The 22,695-nt window shown below is 41.2% G+C and overlaps 2 protein-coding genes across 7 annotated transcripts in view; one reads left to right on the forward strand and one right to left on the reverse strand.

Moving 5' to 3' along the window:
- Positions 1-18,499, forward strand: part of LOC146563837 (focal adhesion kinase 1-like) — a 63,043-nt gene extending 44,544 nt beyond the window's left edge. For 3 of the 6 annotated variants that reach the window (XM_085291168.1, XM_085291165.1, XM_085291169.1), the window contains 12 exons: positions 73-184; positions 5,790-5,867; positions 6,002-6,190; positions 7,170-7,295; positions 10,044-10,106; positions 11,581-11,620; positions 12,390-12,493; positions 12,751-12,759; positions 14,245-14,400; positions 14,977-15,057; positions 15,204-15,289; positions 17,196-18,499. In XM_085291168.1, the coding sequence (XP_085147294.1) occupies positions 73-184; positions 5,790-5,867; positions 6,002-6,190; positions 7,170-7,295; positions 10,044-10,106; positions 11,581-11,620; positions 12,390-12,493; positions 12,751-12,759; positions 14,245-14,400; positions 14,977-15,057; positions 15,204-15,289; positions 17,196-17,322 (1,171 nt within the window). In that variant the 3' untranslated portion in view covers positions 17,323-18,499. The remainder of the gene's footprint in view (positions 1-72; positions 185-5,789; positions 5,868-6,001; positions 6,191-7,169; positions 7,296-10,043; positions 10,107-11,580; positions 11,621-12,389; positions 12,494-12,750; positions 12,760-14,244; positions 14,401-14,976; positions 15,058-15,203; positions 15,290-17,195) is intronic. The other 3 variants (XM_085291166.1, XM_085291171.1, XM_085291170.1) reach the window with 1 other exon arrangement.
- A 981-nt stretch (positions 18,500-19,480) lies between these two features.
- LOC146563838 (uncharacterized) lies at positions 19,481-21,628 on the reverse strand. Its single transcript, XM_085291175.1, has 3 exons — positions 21,543-21,628; positions 20,871-20,987; positions 19,481-20,670 (listed from the first exon to the last, which is right to left on the reverse strand). Exons 1-3 carry the CDS (start codon positions 21,583-21,585, stop codon positions 20,459-20,461), a joined length of 372 nt encoding a protein of 123 aa, XP_085147301.1. The 5' UTR covers positions 21,586-21,628; the 3' UTR covers positions 19,481-20,458.
- Between the last annotated feature and the right edge of the window lie 1,067 nt (positions 21,629-22,695).

A 22,695-nucleotide genomic window follows, 5' to 3' on the forward strand; every position in this document is an offset into this window, starting at 1 on the left:
TACATATGTGCTTATGCATCATTGAGTATGAGTGTATGCAAGTACCCTGCTGTTTGTTTTTCTTTCTTTTAGCACAATATTAGAGGAAGAGAAGGTCCAGCAGAAGGAGAGAAACAGGATGGAGATGAGGAGACAGGTCACTGTTTCGTGGGATTCTGGAGGGTCTGATGAAGCACCACCAAAAGTAAGACACTACCACACCACATGTGTTTGTGTGTCTGTGCGTTTGTGTTCGTACGAGTGCACAGTGGTGTTTTCTGTGCTGTTGACACCCTGATCATTGCAAACACTGAGTGCTTTATAGCCACAATTACAGACTTTTAGTATTCTTTCTTTTGGATTTGTGATAGGTTTGTTTCCAACTTGTTGTATTACCCAAATATCTAAGTGTTAAGCACTGTTAAGTCTAAAGAGGAGAAATCAGCAAGTTTATGTTAACACTTTTCACATGATGACTTGTCAGTTTGCACCCTTGTGATGCAGTCAGACGAGTCATAGCAGAAGTCAAAACAAAAAGATTTAAGCTCTTTCATACAGACTTTTCAAGGAGTGCCGTGTGTGTCTGTGTGTGTGTCTGTGTGTGTGTGACCACGTCCCTCCTTGTAAAAATGCTAACACTGAAAAGGAAGGAATGGATTAACTTGATATAGTCTTTGATTTTTGATTTTTCTTTCTGCATTCAAATCGCCGTTTGTATTTCAGTGATGCCAGAGTTTCCTATTATGCTTTTTCACTATGATGATTGTGATGACTGTGCAAATGCGTGACCACAACCAAACCCTGTTACACAAGACAAGAGCAAGAAGAGAAAACTTTTTTCTTTCTTCTTTTCCTTTTACTTTGTCATCATCCAATCTGAAAACCAGACTTGTCTCTTATTTTTTCTCACAAATGCACAATTCTTTAACTGTTCTGTTTGCTAATCCATAAACCCAGCCCCCAACTGCTACCATTACTCCTCACAGCTTGTTGCCTCAGCTGCTGGTTGCTTTATCCTCACTTACGGCCTTATGCTACCCTGCTGTTAGCATCTGATTTAACTGCTTCCTTCGACTGCAATGAAAGCCAGATGTCTCGAGCAGAAGTTCATGAGATGGAGATATGTTTTTTTTAAAGGGTTAGGGTCAGGCTAGTTTTGTTTGCCAGTAAACAGCTGGTTCATTGGCAACATAATGAATTGAAGCTGTTGGTTTGGGAATCTTGATGCATGCTCAATCATTCAGGTAAGGGAATCTTAAAAAGTTTATTTTGTTCATCTGGACGTAGTGAAGTGAAGAAGTCAGTTGGATGAGCAATAAAATGTTTCTGCTACTGAAAACGCTACGTCCAGATGAACACAATCAACTTTTTAGGATTGGTTTGAGTACAATCTGTAAGCTTATTTGCTGCATGACTTAGGATACAGTTGTGTACATCTCTGTCTATGCTTTATCTCTTCCCGGCTGTCACACTGTGACACTTTTATTTCGACATGTCCCTCCTCTACCTTTGTGTTTCTGTTTGCAGCCCAGCCGTCGTCCCTCCCTGCAGCCCACCTTCAGTATGGATTGTGTTTCTGCTCCTTCTCATCTTCACTGCCATCAAAAACAGTGCTTTGCCTCGCAGCTTTCCCTCTGCACTGGGAACCCTCATCCTCACCTTCCCACTTATCCTCTCAACTTATCATCTCTAAAACGTCTGCAGCATTTTTCCTCTTCTCCCAGCCCTCAGCCTGAGTCACCCCCTCAAAACAGCAGTTATTACAGCAGCTCTTTGTCTCCCTGCAACCCAGAGTTAAATAGTGAATTCAAATCTTACTCCTCCCTGTTGGTTCAAGAACAAACTAATGTCTTTTTTCCACTTCACACACATTTGGACAGCCTGTCCAGCAGCAGCTGCCCACGAAAGACAAATCCACCTACTAACAGCCACCTGCTCCCTTCCTCCCATTCAAAGTCAAACAACACCCACTTCCATCCCCGGCATTTCTCTCCTTTCCTTTCACAGTCCAGTCCCAACTTTAACTCTCTGCCCTTCAGCACGTCAGATGTTTGTCCCCACACCCTCCATAGCATCCAGCCCGAGTCAAATTTTGATCTTAAGACCCTGCAGTTGCACAGAAACAGCAGCTCTCATACCCACCGTCAGACTAATCGCAGTACTCCACTCCAACTGCACTCTGACGCCCAGACCTGCCATCCTGCTGTGCAGTCATGTGAGAAGTCCCCGTTCCCCCCTCTTGCCCCACACACAGTAGCATCTGCCTGTAATCTGTCCTCTACCCACCTTCACCCATCCAGCCAAATGCATAACCTCCCCATAACTACCCACGTACCTTTTTCCATCCTCTGCTCTGAAAGACCCAAGTCTACACCATTGAAGGCAGGTGGTGTGCTGCTAAACTACACTAAAGCTTTTCTACTAACAGGAACAAATGTGAGTGCACGTATTTAAAAAAAGAAAAACGCTGCAACAGTCCCATTAGTGATGCATGTTGGGTAGCTCAACATAAGTAAATAGTTACTTTTTTTAACATTATTTTATGTGAACATTGATTTTCACAATCTAAATTCCATTTTCAACATAAAGTGGGATGAGAGTTGCAGCATTTTTTAATACTCTCCACTGAGAAGTAAAACTCTAATCTTTAGACCATTATCATAATTACTGTGCAGGAGGGAGTTTTTTCCATGGGTTTATGCTAAGACTGCTTGCATGCTTTGTTCTCGCAGGACAGGCCATTGAAACGTCCTCTGCACTCTGTGATTGAATGCGGCCACATATATTTGTGTTTGCGTCTGTCGGGCATAGTTTTGACGTGTCCTCGGATTAATGCACCCTATTTCTGGCTTGTTCAGGAATGCCTTCAACGAATCCTTAATCCAGTGGGCTAACACTGACTAATCGAACAAACATGACACTTCTGTGGAGTGCATGTTAAATCAAAAAACACAAATATCTGATCAGTTTTGGTGAGGTCCAGAGGCAAATGTAACACAGTAACACACTGTGATTAAATACCCTCTAAGCATATGGACCTGCTTATGCATTGTACTATATCACATTCCTTTATTGCATAATATTATTAAATCAGGTTGTCTCACTGAGATCTTTTTCAAGTGAGATCTATGCAGAAAAGATATTCAAAGTACTAGTGTTTAGATGAACATGTGAAGACCGTAACTATAAATACCAGATGAGGGTAAAAGGCCTGCGTGTGTCACATGTGTACACTCTGTCACCTTGAACCAGGTTATGGGTGGCAGCCAGTAGTAGTAGTAGTACACACAAGCTCTAGGTAATCCTGTTTTCAGGGTAAAAGGTCAGTCTCATGGCAGCACACAAACACCATTCACATATTTTCTGTCTTGAAGTGTATGGCTTCTTGTAAAATAAATATATATGGCTACAATTTCTCTAAAGGTGAGAAATCAGCGAGGAACAAGCTTTCACATTGGCCTGTTTGGCTCTTTGCTGAAAAGTTCAATCCTCACCACAACCAGGATCAGCTCCTGTTATTGGACATGATTATATGTCCTCCTGAGATCGAACTGGGGAACTTTTGTTTATTAGGTAATGTGTGAATCACTACACTGAGAAAAGCTTTAATCACTCCTTTCTTGTGGAGCTTTGCCATGGCGTCACACTTGTAACAATGCATGTCTCTCAAAATTATTGAATTGATTCAAAAATAAATAAATAAAAATTCCACTTACTGTTTTTCCAAACTGTGCTGTGCAGAAATTGTATTTTTAAATGACACACTCTGTTCAAAGGTGTAGTAACTGGATTTCAGAACCTCTGAACCGTACATCAGCAGCATCTCAAACCAAAAAATCTTTCATTTCAACCACATCTATCCCCCCTTCTCCTTTTTTGTTTCATTTAGATTAAAGAAAATAAAGAGAAGAGCAGCAAAAATGTTTTCAGGCTATCATACGGAGCTGAGATGAAAAGAGTGCATATAAATTTGGTAAATAGCACGAAAGGCGCACTAGCCGAACACTCCACTAAGAGTGCTCGATCTGTACATTTTTGGAACACAGTTGATTTCAAATCCAGTTTTAATTCAAGGGATTTAACAAAATATTCCTGTAAATGTTTATGACACATATTAGAAATTGTGTCACTGTCCAAATACTTATGGGCCTGACCAAATCTCACCTCAGCACTTTCAGAGGGACAGGCTCACAAACACTAACATGATGAACAGATTTGGATTGTACCATGGTGGTGGCCCACTATGAGCTTTTAACTCTATGTGCTTTATTTGATGCTGCTTGAGTTGAATATCTCATATAAACGCTAAGTGCTGTATAACAATTACCTCAAACACCAAAAAAAGTTTATGGTGTTTATGAAGGCATTTCCTGCTCATGTACATAAACCTTTTCAATTCAAAGCAACTCTTCGAGCAAGGTCATAGAAACCTCTTAGCTGGTTGCACATGGATGCAATGGTCAGAACCTGCATGAACGTCAGAAGTGCATCAGCTTATTTGTTTCTCAAATGGTCTAAACTCCTGTAACTATTATGTTTTTACATTAGGTGGTGCAGTTAATCCAAAATCCTTTCTTTATTTGGTTATTAATGATGAAATTCAGTTATTCACCCAAAGCTTTGCAGATATTAGCCAATGTTTGGCTTTATTAGCCGGTGTGATTAATTTCCCATCTGTCTGTCCCTGTGTGTTTATCTTCCTATTTTTATCTTGGGTATTCCCAGGGAAACCTCCCTCCCTGTGGATTGACTGCCAAAGGAAAATTAACCTTCCAAGATATAGTTTTGTTCATGTAAACCCTTCCATGTGTGAGCCTGTCCACAAACAGGCTGAACGTTTCCATTGTTTGCCCTGACTGTGTCTGAACATTTGAAGCCAGTTTTTGTCTCGTCTTCAGTGTCTTTGTCTTGTCTGCTTCTCTTTGTCCTTTCTCCCCCTCCCTTTCTGTTTATTTTTCCCATTTTTATTTTCTTTCCTTGTCTCCTTATTATCCCACTTTGCCTTTCTTTGCATTCTGCCTCCCTCTTCATGTGTCGTTGTCTCTCGTCTTGCTGTCGGAGGTGTGGTCCAGAGAAAGCTACTATGAGAGACTGTGGAAGGTAGAGGTTACAACACTGCCGTGCTGGAAACGAGCTCAATGTGTTAGAGAAGTTCAAATCATTAAGAAAAAAATGTGTCCAGAAAACAGTTCATCAACTGTGCATCAACCAGCAGCAGAGGAAACAACACCGTGGGTTCACCAAGCACTTCTGTTTTTAGCTGAAACTACAAGTGAGAGGAAGAGTATCCTGTGTTAGAGAGCTGCTGATCTCTACTAAACTTTGCTCCTCTGGCCAACAACACAGAGCAGATGATTGTTCTGCTTATTGGGAATATTTTAAACTCCTTTTGCTTTTATAGTTCATAAGCGTGCTTGAAAGAGAGGTCTTGGTGAACATGTAACTCACCTGCATCACATCTAACATGTGAGCAGCAGATTGTCTCATAGTTGTCTAGCAGTTCTCCATGGGTGTCGTGGTTTGTAGTCGTTCGACTAACAGCTTGCTGTACTTGCAGCCAAGTGGGTGTTCCCTGTTTTGATTGACAGCTAACCCGGCCACACAAACAGCTCCTGGGGGGGTTTGTGTGTTGATTGTCTGAATGAAGTGTCTTCTAACATTTCTTTGGAGAAAATATAATTGTTACAAATATAAAGTGTTATAACTGCACCTTTGCTTTTCCCACCTGTCTTTCTGTATCTCAAAATACCTTTCCTTGATCTTTCTTTCTGTCTTTCTCTTCCTTTTTTTCTCATTTTCCGCCTCTGTAGCCAAGTAGACCTGGCTATCCCAGTCCTCGCTCAAGTGAAGGTTTTTACCCCAGTCCCCAGCATCCTGGACACTATCAGGTATGTAGACGAACTCAACAGCTCTGTCACTGCATGTGTACTTGCTATAATTGCATCAACGTCTTGAGATTTTTCAGAATCAAAACATTAAGGACAACCTTGTGTCTCTGTCCCTGTCTTCACTTCGGTTTCAGATGGCAGGCTATCCAGGCCCTCACACACTCCCCTCTGTGCCTAGCGCCTTGTACCCACCTCAGGCGGCAATGCTGGACACCCACCACGCACACACACACCCCCGCCACCATGTCCACACCCATTCACACGCACAGCTCCTTCCCCAGCCTCACGGACAGGATATGGCGCTGTGGGGCTCTATGATGGAGGTAGGACTCTAATTTCACTCTTATAGACATGCGCGCGCGCACACACACACACACACACACACACTCACTCACTCACTCACTCACTCACTCACTCACTCACTCACTCACTCACTCACTCTGAAATCAGACTCAGACAACTTTATTAATACACAAAAAGGGAAATTTAGTTGCAAACTCAACTAAGATGTGACGCAGGCACAAATTAGCAAACTATGATGTCAAAAAACAAAAAAACCTATATAATAAACAAATAGAATAACAAGGACATTTGTCCAAAAATCAACAGTCATAGAAAAATTCATCTAATTATCCCCTTGAGAGTTCAGTGATCTCATAGCTGAGGGAAAGAAGCATTTTAAGCTGTGATGTGAGTTTTGTGCTGTTTGTTGGTTGTGGTCACTGGCTGTTACGCTACATGTATACAATAAGTGAAACGCAGTCATGTGACCAGAGGTCATAGAAAGGCATTCAAATTCAGCAACTTCAAGAAAACTCTGCTTTCAGTGTAAAGCGAGTCCCAAAATAAAAAAGCAATTGAAGTGGAAATCACTGAGAGGACAGGATACCATTGATTAACACCTGACAGGCTAATAAATACATTAAAAGGTTACCTAGACAACCTGAAACTCTACTAGTGGCCACGAATCATCTTTTCAAGTGTGACAAACATATTGTTTCTTCTGTGGAGGCAGTTACACACCAGTCACACTGTTGTTGTTTTTTTTAATGGGTTGCAAAAGTTTTCCAGTTTCCACACCAGTTTTTTTTCACAGAAACACCCCCCTGACACCTCAGTTGTTTTTAGTATTTGCGTCCACCACCTCAGTTCAGCCTCTCATCAGTCTGGTGTATATGTGTGTTCATCTCCATGTCTGGCTGTGTGTCCCCGTGCTGGTGTGCATGTCTGTTATGCTATGCTTGACTTTCTGTTGCACGTTTGTGTGTGTGGATGTGTGTGTGTGTGTATGTGTGTGTGTAGGACAGGGCAGTAGACATGCAGCAGTGTGTAGGCCAGCAGTGCCTGTTAATGGAGGAACAGCTGATCATACAACAGCAGCAGATGGAGGAGGATCAGAGGTGGCTGGAGCAGGAGGAAAGGCTGCTGGTAAAGCACACCCATGCACAACTGACACATGCACACTACGGATGCTGTCACAGTGCATTTAATTGAGATTTACTTTGTCTTGCTTCTGTATGGTTGGCTAGATTTAAGCAGCTGTGTGGGGTAAACAAAAATGTCTAAAGACTAGCGCATTTGTGCAGCCCTGAACATGCCTCTTTGCAGCAATAAAGGAAAAGCAGCTACATTTAAGGAAGTTTGACGTGTTCTTGTTGGATTTATTTTGTGCTTTTCTGAGAGGTTGTGTATGGTGCATTGTGTCAGTGCTCACTGTAAGGAAAAGATGTCTTGTTTAGTTGCCGTCTTTTTGCATGCTGTCGTAATTCCGTATTCAGAAAGTGTAATCACTTAGTTTGGACTCATTTTTTAAAAAGTTTATCATTGTGTCAACACACATAAATATACTTAAGCTCTTAAATTATTTGATTTGAAAACACTATTGCACTTAAATGTGTGTTTTTACCGTGGTCCTGAGAGCTCAGTGCATTGCAACTTAAGAAAACACAAGCGAATCAAACCAACAGGAAACCATTCTCGCTAATTTCCTAGCACGTATGCAACACGAAGACAAATAAAATGCTGCAAAGTGAGAAAATGCCACCAGATACTGAAAGGAATTTAATGGAAATGCTCATTAAGAAGTGCAGAAGCGTGTTTGATATTGCCTTGAAGTTACTGAAGTCTCGTAGCTGTGATGGGAAATGAGCTGTATTCGATTTCGCTGTGACGTGGTCACACTCCTGAAAAATCTGACCTGTATATGATTTACAACCACACACAGAAGTGGGAAAAATGAAAATCTGCTACGTGAGAATATTAGATGTCAAATGTGATTTGTGTTGTTCACATTGTAATAAAAAAAAGTTCACTAAGAGTCGCATAAGAGCAAAAGGGGGAAAAACAGAGTTGAAACCCTTTTCTCTGCAGTCTGAATTCAGCCACAGACATTTGAAGTTTGAGGTGAAGGTGTCAGTGGTGTCAAGCTGATTATATTTTTTTTTTAACAGCACTGCAGTTTGAGTTGTCTGCTGCGGCGTCTTTGAGCTAGAAACCTTAAGGCTGCTATTACAGTGACCCTGCTCTGATGTGCTGCAGTCAGTGCTGGTTAGAGAAAGAATCAGTTAGGATGCCTCCAAAAGTCTAGTTCCTATGTGGTTATGAAAACGACTGTCGTCTTCAAAAGAGTTTTACAATGACCTGTTAAACAGTTACTGTGCAGTATTTCATCAACTTACATTCCTCCTTAATACCATGCTGCTGAAGCCTCGGCACTGCAGCAATGTGCAAATGTAGATTAATTACACTTTGCTTTTTTGCACAGGATATGCATAAGCATCACATAAGTCTCATCAATTGTGTTCATTCATAGCATGTGCTGACATATATGGGTGAAGTGTGTGGACAATAACGTCCATGTCTTCACAGTTTAAAAAAAAAAAGTTAATCTATACTTCCTGTGAGTCACTTTCTGGTTTGGAATTTACAAAGAAGAAAACATGTCTCCTCTGATTGTTAGTAATGGGTAGCTGGATACCACTCAGTTCTTCTGGTAAGACTCATCCAGACGAAGATGAGTGAGCGCAGGGTTTGACATGACAAGAAGAGGTTGGCAAAGAGGGGTTTTTTTAATGTAGGATGCACTTTTCTGTGAACACAGAATTAAGGAACTGTCTGGGTTTTTTTGTTGGAGTTTTTCTTTTTTGCTTAAGACTTTTATAGTGCGTGTTTGTGTGCGTGCATGTAAGAGAGAGTGAGTTTGTAGGCAGGTGTGGCCTGTGCAAATTCCAGGCTAATGATAGGCTTACAGAATCTGACAGCCCAGTCAACAGTCTGTCTTTGACCCACAACCACTAAATGACAACACGCGAGATTACTGAAAAGATGGGGAGGTATAAAGTGTGTGTGTAGGGGTGGGTGGGGGGTGTTTCTTATAGGCTGCCTGGTTTTTATAAGACTGTCACTTGAGCGAGGGACTAGAAAGGGGTGGGAAAGAAAGGGAGGAGAAAGGCAGGAGGTTTTGGGAAAGAAGGGTAGACACGCTCGCATACTGACAGCTTGTTGGCAGCGTGCTTCTTCCCTCCTCCTCTCCTTCCCTCTCTCTGTGCGTCACCGTCAGACATAAGAGTGGTGGAGGCAGGAAGCTGGAGTTGAATCTGAAGTCTTCTCTGGATGAAACTTGCAGCACTGACAAGGTTACAGAGAAAACCAGACAGTAACAGAGGGTACAGTGCGAGATACTGGAAAGATCCCGAGATAACAGCAGAGACTAAACGCCTCACACGAACGGTTCACACATCAGGCTTCTTTGATGAACTCTGCGGCGATGCTGGTCTTCAAGTCCTGTCTTGGAAAGCTGGTATGAGTGGATATGTGTGTGTCAGAGAGGGCAATGAGTGGGACTTTGTGGTTGTTTTGTGTGTGGTTTTATTTCGGTTTGCATGGCAGCACCAATAGAAACATTTTTCTTAAGTTAACTTTGTGTGGAGGATCCAAAAAAGCCTTTTGGACACTACAACTTTGTGTATCCTGCGTTCCAGTCTTCATAGGAGGTTTTGTGTTTGGACAGTTGTGCTTTTTTTTTTCTGCCACAGCTTCATCATTTATCCATGAAGTCTATCTCTTTTTTTTGTGAAACATTTGGATTATTTGAAAAAATCCCTACTGCAAATCGAAGTATATGTATATGGATTTGGTAAATGGAGATGTAATGTTTGATTGTTTGTGATTGCTTAGAAACCCGACACGAGAAGTTCAAGAGGTAGTCTGGACAGAGAAGACAGTGGACTCCAGCCACCGGTAAGTTCCTTCTTCTTGTTTCTCATTAATTAGTTATACCCATTCACATCAGGACAATAACTCACAAACATTCCTACAGGTGCGAGTTGAACTGTCTCTGTTTCTTTCTTTCTAAACTTTCACTGTCCAAATCTTGTCCAATTTGCTGTCCCCGCCACTTTATGAATGGGAAGTTATTTTCCTGAAGTGTTTGTGTTTTTAACCACGGAGGATGTCTGATGAAGACGAATGTTGACGGACGTCCGTGTTATGGTCAGACTCACTGCTGCGGCGTGTGTTTGTTTTCTTTTCAACTGACTGATTCAGGGACAGGAAGTGACCTGTTGAGGGTAAAGTCAGCAATGTGGGGTCAGCAGTTTCTCACCAACTGGATATTAATGGAAGGGTTTTGCACTCAGTCCCAGAGTGTCCTGGTGGCCGATTTTAGTGATTGTCCATCTGTAAATAAATACTTCAGAGTGTGAGAAGCAACGTTACTGGTAAAGGATGTAAGATCTGGGCACTGCTGGCAGCCCTTTGGTTGCACACAAAACACGGAGTTGCTGAGATATTTGCATCTTGCAACTTCTCCCCTTTCCTCCTGTTGTAATATCTAGTGTGTGTGTGCGTGTGTGTAACTGTATCCCAAAGCTGGAATCTCTGCAGCTGAACGCAGAGTTGCATGTTGATGTTATTTCCCCAATGCCAGCAGAAGTTGTTTCAGCAGTCTGAAGTTGCCATGAGTTAGATATTTCCGTCTCTGTAATTCATCTCACTGCTTGTCCTCCTCCTCCTCCCATTGAATGGTTGTGGTTTGTGGTGGGAAAATCTCCCTCGTTCGTGTGTGTGTGTGTGTGTGTGTGTGTGTGTGTGTGTGTGTGTGTGTGTGTGTGTGTGTGTGTGTGTGTGTGTGTGTGTGTGTGTGTGTGTGTGTGTGTGTGTGTGTGTGTGTGTGTGTGTGTGTGCGTGCGCCTTGGTGGAGTATTTTTGGGTGTTGGTGGTTGTCAGACCACAACACAATGATGGCACCATGGCTTTTGAGTCCTTCTGTGCTGTTTTCTCACACACACAAAACAACAGGGATGCAGTAAAAATACAATAAATTTAAATATGTAACATTCCTGGCATTTTGTTCTCACAACCATCACATCATGTAAACATGCTGCAGTTTTAAAATGCTAGCTCTAACAAAAGAAACACTTTGACAGGAAGAGGATGACAAAACAAACAGAATATTTTTGTTACCATAAGTTACCCAACGCAGGACCACACAGCACAAAATAACAGGCACAGCTCCTCTGCCGCAAATGACTGTGAGCTAGCTGTGTGCGAGCTGAGGCTCGGTGTCACATGACAAAGTAAATTGGATTCTGTGCTGAGGCCGCTGGTGGTTTAAAGCTGTGAAGTTCTAATTTCCTGCAAAGCTTCTGATTATGTCTGCGTCTGTGCAATCGCTAACCCAGTGCTTTGTTTTGTTGTTTGTTTGTTTGCGCAGACAGGAAACCAGCACATATACCAGCCCGTTGGCAAACCAGGTAATAGATGGGGCCTCAACTCCGCCACAATTACAGGAGGGCAACCACTATTGTTATATGCTGTCTTCTCTTTCTCCCAAGATGTGTAACTTACACATATACCATCACACAGTGTAGCACGCTGTGTATCTCTGAGGTCAGCGTCTGTCTGCAGGGTTTAGTCTGTGGTCACAGTAAGACAGATCCAGCTGTGAACCTGCTGGCCTGCTAGTGAGAACACCAACCTCTGGTTATATGGACTCAAACAGCATGTCATGTTCAGTATGTTCAGTGCTCAGAGCGTTAATATACAGAGAAAACAGAAACATATAGTAGCCAGCTGGGGGATGATTTTCCAGGATGGAATATCGTTTTTGTCCATTTAATGTTTCCTGATTCCTGATAGATACTAATGTAGAGGAAGAGAGACGTTTCATACTTGAAACAGTTTGTGGGAGACTTTATAAATCAATCAAAACTTTATTCATACGACAATTTTAATACCACTTTGCAATAGAATGTTCTTTACAGAACATCATCAAATGCAGAAGAGAAAAAGAGGCTAAAAGGTGTGAAAAGAAGTAGAAAGCATAGATACAATTCAAATAAAAACCAAATCTTACGAGGTGACGCTTTGTTTGGCAAAAATTAGCCTGGAGTTAATTATAATCTGTGTTTTAATCTGAGCTGCTGCGAAACCAAAGTAAGCATCTGCCCACACTTCTTAGGAATAAATTGTGAGTAGAAATATTTTTGTACTTCACACGTTGTCGTATGTTGTTTCCTGCAGAGCATGTGGCCCCGCCAAAGAAACCCCCTCGACCTGGGGCCCAGTGCCAAGTAAGCAGCCTGGCCTGTCTAAATACTGGAGACAGTTACAATGATGGAGTCAAGGTACACACACACACGTGCATGAATGCATGAAGCAAAAGTACAAGCAGAAATACACACTGAATGAATGAATGAATGAAATGCTCCTCCAGTAGCACATGGAGGGACACATTTACCGAGTGGACACAGTGCATGTTTTGAATGCTTGGAGCATTAATATTTACCCTTGTATCTTCTTTCCTTTGGCTGCTCCGGCTCTCTCTCTCTCTCCCCCTCACCCCCATTCTTCTCCGGCACTCTGCCTTACTGTTGACCCCTAGCCCTGGCGGGTAAGCAGCACACCGTCTGTGTGTGTTTACTGTGCGTCTTGTCTCCTGTTCCATATTGTTGTCCTACTCCTCCATCAGCCCTTTGATTTCTTTGTCCAACAAATCACATTCTGTTGTAGTATTAACTTCATCTCTGCACTTCCCCTTGTCTGTTTTCCTGCTTATATTGTCTTCTCTCCTTTTCTCAGATCTAAGTGCTTTTAACTTTTATAGATTTTTTTTTTATTTACTTGAGCACTAATTATATGCTTCTCTTTGTAATTAGTAGACAAGTGAGTCTTTAATAAGATTTAATCTTTTTTTTCTTCCCCAGTTAAGAATTAAAAGGTTTTCCTCATCCTAGTAAAATAGGGTCATATTTCTTACAGATTATAAAGCAGCTAGTTTTCAAATGCTTATTTTTTCTAGATAAATGCTTCAAGTGGTTTCAGTAGGTCATTGTGTGCACAGCGTTGTATTGTTTTCACTGTAGGCGGTGATTTACTGATTACCCAGAATTCAGTAAGGACTGGAAAAGCGAGGGCGTGAAGGGGAATGCAGAAAAAATGTGCAAAATGAAGTGAAATTGCAAAGAGGATTAGAGTTTATACATGCATGCATGCATGACTGCGGGCGAGAGAAAGTCTTTGTATTCAAGATGTGGGAAGTATACCTGCAGGTAGTAGTCAGGTGATGTCACTGAGCAAGAGAGATGGTGAAGAAAATGGAAAGACAGAAATGAGAAAGCGCTTTATGTTAGTGCAAGATGATGATTGGTTTATATGGCAGGTTCAGGAAGATGTGACCTCCTACGGGGAATCTGTATTCAATTAAAATCCTCAACTGATACGTTTACGGCACAGGTTATGGTAGTGTGACACTGCCATCTAGTGGCCAGAGAATACCTCTACATTTAGACATAGTATCTGATATTCAGAGTGCTGGTGTTGTTCCTGGATCATCATAATTAATGTTGGCCCAGGTTCAACATTGCAAGTGACAAATCAATGTTATGATGTTGTTATGATGTCATCGTCGACATGGAAACAAGACTTGCTGATGTCCACTCAGGAAAAAGTGCAAATAAGTGGGTGGAGAGGGTCAGGGTTAGGGCTATGGCTATGGTTACGGTGTTATGGTTAGGGTCGATGGTGTGATGGTGTTTCCATGTCGCAAAACAATGGCATCACAACATGGGTATATCAGATGCACTTAACATAAGTAGAAACATAATAGATATTAATTCACTCATTAATCTACTTGTTTAACTCTCTTGATTATTATTACTTTACTTTGGACCTTTAAATGTATCTAGTGTGTAAGGCGGATGAACGTCTTTACAATCTAGCAGGATTTGTGGAGGTAAATGTTTTAACAAATGTTTTGTTTTTTCATCCACACTGTTTCAGCTGGTTTTTGTCATCAGTCTCCCACACTTCTTTCCCAGGTACACATTCACTCAAAGAACCTCTCACTCACTGCTTTTTGTCTTCTTCTGTGGTTTAGCTGCAGCCTCAGGAGATAAGCCCGCCTCCCACCGCCAATCTGGATCGGTCGAACGACAAAGTGTACGAGAACGTGACGGGATTGGTCAAAGCTGTGATCGAGATGTCAAGCAAGATCCAGCCGGCTCCACCCGAGGAGTACGTGCCCATGGTCAAGGTAACAGAGGCACAAACGGCAGTTTGTTATTTCTCTGAAGTGGAGCTGCAGGCTTTGAGCTAAAAACTCAGCACAGTAGATCAAAGCAGCTCTGTGCAGTTTAATAACCGCTATGTCCTTGAGCACTGTGACGCACTGTTTCAGTTTAATTGGCCGGTGCAGCTTTCCAAGGACGGAATTTCGACACTTCTTCTGCTCCTTCATGAATAATTTTTGCTTCATATATTAACCTGACTCTGCAGATAGCCTAAGCAGCTTTTCACCAAAGGGATTTAATAATTAGTTTTCCTGTGAGTCTTTTTGACAAAAATACATTTCATTTTATTTCTCCAAAGGGTTTTTTCACGTTGGTAGAAAGGGAAGAGCAGGGCAAACAGCCCATACAGCTAACATTGGAGTGTTCATCCCTAACTCCAGAATGTTTAGCCAAGCTGCTAACCTTAAGAAGGGAATACAGCACTGTGTCGTTTCTGTCTTCTCTATTAGAAATTTCAGATTTTAGACTATTTAAAACAAACTATGTGAATTATTGATACCACATGTAAGCTGTCCTGTTGTGAAAAAAATGTGTTTCAGGATGTGGGTCTGGCACTGAGGACATTATTGGCCACAGTAGATGAGACTCTACCTCAACTTCCAGCCAGTACACACAGAGAGGTAGACACCGTTTTTACTAACAAGCATTCACTTTATGTTATTAAACAGTTTAATGATTGTTAATAAATCACGTTAAAGCACATTATTGATCACACAGCTGCTCCAGCTTGTATTTTATTTTATACGGTTACGCTTTTCTTCACCAGATCGAGATGGCACAGAAGCTGCTGAACTCTGACTTGGCAGAACTGATTGCAAAGATGAAGTTAGCCCAACAATATGTGATGACCAGGTAGGTGCACAAACTAAAAGCATCACTTTGTTAGGTAAACCTTACCTACCTTAATTCTGGAAACATTGCTCAGAGGTTTTGGTCCTTAGTGACATGACAGCATTACACAGCTGCTGCAGGTTTGTCAGCTGTGCATCCATGATGTGAATCTGCTTTTCTACCACATTACAAAAGTGGACTAAGACTGTGATTGTGAACGTCATTTGAGTACAGTGAAGTCATCTCAAACTGGATCTGAGCTTTGTGACTTGGTGCATTATGCTGCCACTTAGGTGGGCTATGCCATTTAAAAAATGCTCAGTTGGTACTAGAGATGGACCGATCCGATATTACGTATCGGTCCGATACTGACCTAAATTACTGGATCGGATATCGGAGAAAAATAAAAAATGTAATCCGATCCATTAAATATCACGAAAGCACCTCACAAAACTTGCAACATGCCGTAACTCACCTCAGAACGTTAGCACGTCGGAGCAGTATGCATCACGTGATAGAGCGGCTGTGGCATGCGGGACCTGTTGGTGGTATGGTTGAGCATTTGGAGCTTCGCTAGCAACCCGGCATTTCATCTCCGACAAAGTTATCCCCGAGAGAAGTAAAGCAAGTGTGTAAGTCCATCTCTGAATGTTTGTAAAGCATTCCTGCGTTAAGCTTAACTAGCGACTGCCTCTCGCTCTCCGGCTGCTACTTCAATCATGAAACTGCTTAATGATCAGCTGATCGGCTTTTCTGTCGCAAGTCCGTGTCTCTTGTTTGTTTTTGGCCCACGTTGCACCAGAAAGAGGAAACCAGCGGCTGAACAACAGCAGCACGTTTAAGCTTGATCAGCTGTTGTTAGAATGTATTTAATATTACTTTCTACACCAGGATCTTTTTCTACGTAGCTGACGCTGGTAACTGTGCAGGGGCGGATCTAGCAAAGTTTAGCCAGGGGGGCCGATAGGGCATGAACAGGGAAAAGGGGGCACAAAGACATACTTTTCTTTCTTATTCTCATTTAAAATGTCGAGCTTTTAATTATTTAATATTTATCTGAATCTTACACCCAAAGTTTTAATCTGATGTAAAATGTATATAAGTCTATTACTGTATATAGTAACTGTTAAGTCTAATATACCCTAGTAAGCTATAGTACTTTTTCCTTTGGGAAGGTATCATCTGTGCAGTCTGCAATTTTGTTGAAGAAAGATGTTGAATCTATTTAATATTTCTTGAAAAATAATTGATTTCTGTGCATTTTTTTTCACACTGCATCAAATTAAGGTTGATTACGGCGATTAAGCATCATGAGGTGGAGCGTGAGGGGTGGTTCCCTATTTTTTATTTATTTATTTTTGTTGTTGCTGGGAGTTGGAACCCTATTAGTTAGGTTGCTTAATATTTATGCTAAGTACTCTTTAAAATACCAGAATAGGGAGGATGGTGTAGGTTTAAGTTTATTAGATTGATCAGTATTGCTGAAATATGAAATATTTTTTTTTGCATACAGGTATAACAGAATAGCTTTAGTGTAGTTGTTGTTTTAAACTTGAGTATGAACTTATACAAAATGCAGCAAGATATTTAAAAAACAGTTTTGTTGATTAAAAAACACTATATCGGATTCATATCGGTATCGGCAGATATCCAAATTTATGATATCGGTATCGGACATAAAAAGTGGTATCGTGCCATCTCTAGTTGGTACTAATGAGCCTAAGTGCACTGAGTTTCTGTCATGTGATTGGATGATTAGATATTTGCACTAACAAGTAGGTTGAACAGATGTGCCTGATAAAGTGGCCAGTGAGAGTGTGTGTCATGCTCACGTTCTTGATGCTGTCACGTCTGCACATATGATCATTAATACTGCACTAACTATTAAAACTCTGATCTTGCATATATTCTGTATTGATGCTCCAAGCCTCCAGCAGGACTACAAGAAGCAGATGTTGACGGCGGCTCATGCTCTTGCTGTTGATGCCAAGAACTTGCTGGATGTTATCGACCAATCCCGGCTCAAGATGATGGCCCAGTCCCGCCCACACTAGCCCCATGTCGTCCGAGCTGACCAACAGGAGAGGGTGGCATCATCGTGACTTCTAAAGACTCCTGGGTTCCAGACGTCAGTCCTGATGTGTTGACGGAGGGGGCTGCTTTACAAATCAACGGCGAGAGCAGTGGCTCTGATAATCTGATAATGGTCCGCGATGAATCGTTAGAATTTTTTAATCCCGCTATAGCCGAGGTAATTAGTTCAACTGGGATTAAAATCTCCACCACTGTGACTTTCTGTATACGAGAACAGCGCAGAAACACTTCCTGAATCAGGGACTTGGCAGCTTCGCTCTCTTCAGAGTGGAATACAGTGACGAGAGGAGGAAGAAAGAAATCTACTCGTGATTTTTTTTTTTTTTTTTTTTTTTAAGCTGTAAATCTGGATTTGGGATGAGCCAGATTCTGCAGGTTAGAGTTTTAAATGGATTCAAAACTTCCGACAGAAACGCTATCATGAAAGCTGGTGAGATCAGGCGGATTGCAACCCGATCTGCAACATATCTGCATGAAACTTCACTGTGGGATCTTAGACGTCGGCCGCCCCCGTTTGCTGACGTTCCGATTCCTGAATGGGAGCTCCTTTCTCCAATCAAATATCTCTACATCGCCATACACATCACATGTTTGTTATGTTTTGTTTTTTTGGTGCCTGGGGTGGTACAGTAACAACAGTCTCGGTTTGGTCTTCTCCGACTCGTCATGCCTCCTACCATCTCTCTTTCTCTGTTTCCTCCATCTCACCATGTTTTATTTATAGACTCAAATTGCAGAGGAGGAAACAGAGGCAGGAACGTAAAAAAGCAGAATACGCCTCGAGGACAGTCTAGTAACACTCTACTGCCTGAGGAAAGAAAACACTCTCTTCCCCTCTTCTCTCTATTTCACTCACTTTTCCTTTCCTTCACCCTTACTGCTCCCCTACTCCCACAGTCTTCCTCAGCTCCTCTCTGAGCCACTTTTAAAGACTCCAAATGTGAAGAGTCCAGCTCTGTGCGGGTAATCACCGCAGACAGAAACCTCCCCTACTCGCACTCAGTTCAGTCTGCTCTTTTTATCGATCAGCTCCATGTTTTTTGTGTTGTTTTGAGGAATCTTCGTCCTCTATACTGAAAAATGTTGAACTTTCAACCCCAGCAATTGACTGCTGTGTAAAAAAAAAAAAAAAAAGAATTGGAAAAAATGTGTTCAGCGTGAGTGGCAGGATGCTTCCGATTGGTTCACGAGGAAGAAGACAGTGACACGTCTCAGAGTGGTCGCTAATTTTGTGAGGTTCGTGTCTCCTTTTCCTTTTTTTGTCTCCTCACATATAGTCCCAATATGAATCGTACGTTCATAATATAAGATTACATTAACTGTCCGATCACCCACTAGTGACACTTAAAGTATATTTCCCAGGGACCTGAACAAACCTCATATCACATTTATGACTCCAATTCTCTTGTCAGGTGTAACACTTTAAAAATTCCCCCCCTCCCCGACTTAATAATAGTCCCCATGGAACCAAACACATGAAATGTGGAGCCACATGACTGGAACTTGTTTCTCAGACACAAAACACTGAACTGAAAATCACATTTGTCTTTGTTAATACTGACCCCATGTGGAGTGTCACATACTGCTATATGAAATATACTGGTGACTGTACTGGTATAGCATGATATACTGGTATAAAGAAGAGCATATTTGCACAGCACCAAAATAACACATCCTAAGTTGTTTCCTTTTTTGTTTCTTGTTTGTTTGTTTTTTATTATTATTATTATTTTTTAAACCCGTTTTATCCAGATGTGATTTCCATGTTTAGCCAGCAACGAAACTATCAGATCGATCAAATCTGGGTGTTATAGGGATAAAATAAATGTAAAACGGAGGAGAAAAAGACCCCAAACGAAACAATCTATTTTATTTCCTTGTTGTTGCGTAAATCTGCTCATGTTGGTATATTGTAAGCTATACTGGTGTGTATCACTGGTGAATTGTACAGAGCTCGTACTAGTAAACACTGGTATTTATTTTGTCTTCTGGGCTAATTAAGCCATCTTGTCAAATAGGAGGAAACAAAAAAAACAATGGAATAAAAATAATTATGAAATGAAATAAGTCTGTCCACTTTGTAGTTGATTGGGATTTATTTAAAGTGCCTTTTAGGATTAATATTTATAATTTCAAGTTAATGTTGGCGTAGATGTTTTTAAAGAGCATTCAGAAAATCATAAAGAAGAGAATTAGACTTTCTCACAATAAGAAAGGACACATTGCACTGTATATAACAATAATAACCTGTTGTACAACAATGCTGTTGCTTGCACAAGCATGGATTTTAGTGTTAAGGATGGGCTGCTGAAGTTTCAGTGGCGATATGATGGTGGAAATGGCTGAAATCTTACAGCACCTGAAAGATCCCTGCTCTGGAAGGTGCATGTACCAACCAGTGAACATCTACATGATTCAGAGAAGCCCTGGGAGAAAAAGCTTTGGTCAGATGAAACCAAAATGAGCTCTCAGGCATCCGCCTGACCAAAATCCCTCCTGAGATGTGTCCAAACCTGGTGACCAACTACAAGAAACATCTTACCACTGTGCAGCCAACATGGGTTTCTCCATCAAGTACTAAGTCATGTTTTAGGATCAAATACTTTCACTCACTGACATGCAAATCAATATATTTATTTTCTTGTTCTGTCTCTCTCTCTCAATTAAAATGAAACTACAGTAAACTAAGGAAAATCATAAACATTTTAAGCAACTAATGTCTATATTCATTCATTTTTTTAACTGGGCCGTCATTTCTTGAGCATAATAGACATTTTTGACGATCAAATATCCAGGAAAACCAGAAATCCACAGATTTCTGTCAGATTAAGCTAATATAAGCTTACTGCCTTTACCTTTTGTGGAATTAAAAGCTAAAGTCAATTTTTGAACCCTTTAACGTGTAACAACTAGCCCTGTCTGTCAGTATTATAAATACTACGATATCCAATTGTGCATGTGGAGTACACAGTGATATTTTAAAAGCTTTTTGTTAAACAGCCTCGAATATAAACAGTATTTACAAGATGCATAAGATTGCAGGTAGTGTGGAGACGGCAGCGGTGCAGTTTGTACGGTTTGCGCATCCCACTGAGCTCAGCGTGACAGCAGAAATCCCACACCGACAGTCAGGAGCAGCAGTTTGTTGTTTCTGTTGATGGAGTCGGCTTTGCTGAAGTTACAGAAGTCATAGCTGCTGCAGCAGCTGACGGCGTTCCCGTTTCCGTTGGAGTCGACTGAGGCGGTGGAGGCAGCTCCTCTGCACGTGGCCTGGCTGGCACACTGCTTTGTTATGGCTGTCGCTGTATCTGAGCAGCACACAGACAAACAGCAGGGATTATAGTTTCTACACTGAGACTGACCAAGAGCTGAGTTTAATAAGTAAGTGCCCTTCATAAAAATCCTACTGCACAAAGGAACTTTAGAAGAATGTTTAGATTCATTTATACGTGCTACTAAACCTCTGTCAGGTTTCTTGATTGCACGTTGATGTTGTGAGATAAATTACCGAAAGTGTCGACGACAGTCATGCATGTGTTGAGAGGTGTTTTACACTCCTGGGTACTCTGGTTGCATTCTTCATTGGTTGCCGATGAGCTGCACACGTAGCACTTCAGTGGCAGCGCTGCAGATGTGAGGAACAACAAAAACTGAAACTTGATTGAAAGGCAGATTTCTTTTTCTACTGGTTTGAGGACTAGTAATGTTTCTGTCAATCAGGCGTTACTGTGAAGGGCAGTTGAGTACGGTTCTGGTGTTAATCCATAAACCTGCTGTGGGAATGAAATGGTGAAGGGCATTAGAGTTAAACGTCTGAAACTAGTGAATTATTAATCAAGATAAATCAGCGGAGACTAACACTGATATTTACCACATGTCCTTCAGCAACACAGCCGGCCAACCTGATTACAAACCTCTCTTATTTCTGGGTAAAGGTGACATTGTCGACGGAGAAAAAACAGACGTCTGGAAACGACAGCGTGAGATACTTGTTTTTCATAAGGAGAAGGCTTGAAACTCATCACTGCACGCTCGTAAGTTATTTGTCATTCTGGCAATTTCAGTATATATGTATATGTATTTTTCAGATTTACTGAACTGTCACCCTGACTTTGAAAAAAAAAAATTTTCCCCATGACCTTTGACCTACAGTTCGAGCAGTCAGATGTTTATTACGTACCTGGAGAAAAGAGCAGGAAGAAGATCCCAAGCACAAGCAGCATCTTCCTAACTGGTGTTGAACTGTTCCCGACCGGAATGTTTGCAGTCTGCAGTTAAAGCTGTCGTGCCAAAAAGTGTGTGTGTGTGGTGAAACTGTTCCACCCACATTAACACCATCATTACATGAAACAGGAAGCATTTAATAAAAGTTACTGTTTGTTGCTATGTGGGTTAGGGTTGGTGTTTTTGCTGGTTTCACAGATACTTGCTCTGTTTATCTTCTTTATCTTTCTCTTGTTAATCACAGACACCAACTTAACGTCAGGCAGTGAAACTTTGTCTCTGCTGGCTGAGGCATAATTTAAGTACAGTCTGAGGATTTGTTGGCTTTTTTTCCTTCACCAAGAGGAAACTCTCATTTCTCTCGAACAATCACCTCTATCAAACTATAGAAAAGGAGAAACGGTTGAAACAACCTAATGTAAATATAAGCTCCTAATAAGTTAATGAGTGAAGGTGTGGTTACATTGAAACCACAATTTTAGAAACAGTGCATCGTTCAGAATACATTACCCACAATTTTTTGGCTTTCTTCTAAATCTTGCTCTTTCAAAGTTTAATCTATAAACATATGAGTTCTTACCACTAAGGAAAAACAGTACACTAGTATTCCTGTGGATTTTATTTAATAAAGCTAAAAATATGCAGTACTGCTATGATTTCTTTACATTTAATAGGTATAACGATGAAACATAATATAGGACCTACAGAGCTCTTCTTTGGCTGTTGGCTGCCTTTTGTTCTATTCTCTGTCAAAATGATTCCACGCTGCTTCAATGATGTTGCAGTTCGGGTGTTTCACTGTGGGTTTTTCTATCAGGTATGTTTTTACTGCATTAACAGTGTGTTTGGAATCATCATCATGACGAACAATGAAGATGTTGCCAATCAGATGGTTTCCAGATGGTATTACATAGTGGATCAAAATCTGATGGTACCTTTCTGTGTTCATAATCGTGTGTTGAGTGGCTTGAAAATGGTCAGGAACAAGGACTGGACTGAAGGCGAGTAAAAAAGCAGTGAAGAGCTTCAGAAGGGCTGGAGAACTATAGTTTAAGACAACTCAACATGTACTCAGACACAGATATACAGTCCCGTGTTTTGTTTTTCAT

Source organism: Mchenga conophoros, linkage group LG11, assembly GCF_057382185.1.
Source record: "Mchenga conophoros isolate Kocher_MC1m ecotype Shallow Benthic linkage group LG11, M_conophoros_male_GT1.1, whole genome shotgun sequence".
NCBI lineage: Eukaryota > Metazoa > Chordata > Actinopteri > Cichliformes > Cichlidae > Mchenga > Mchenga conophoros.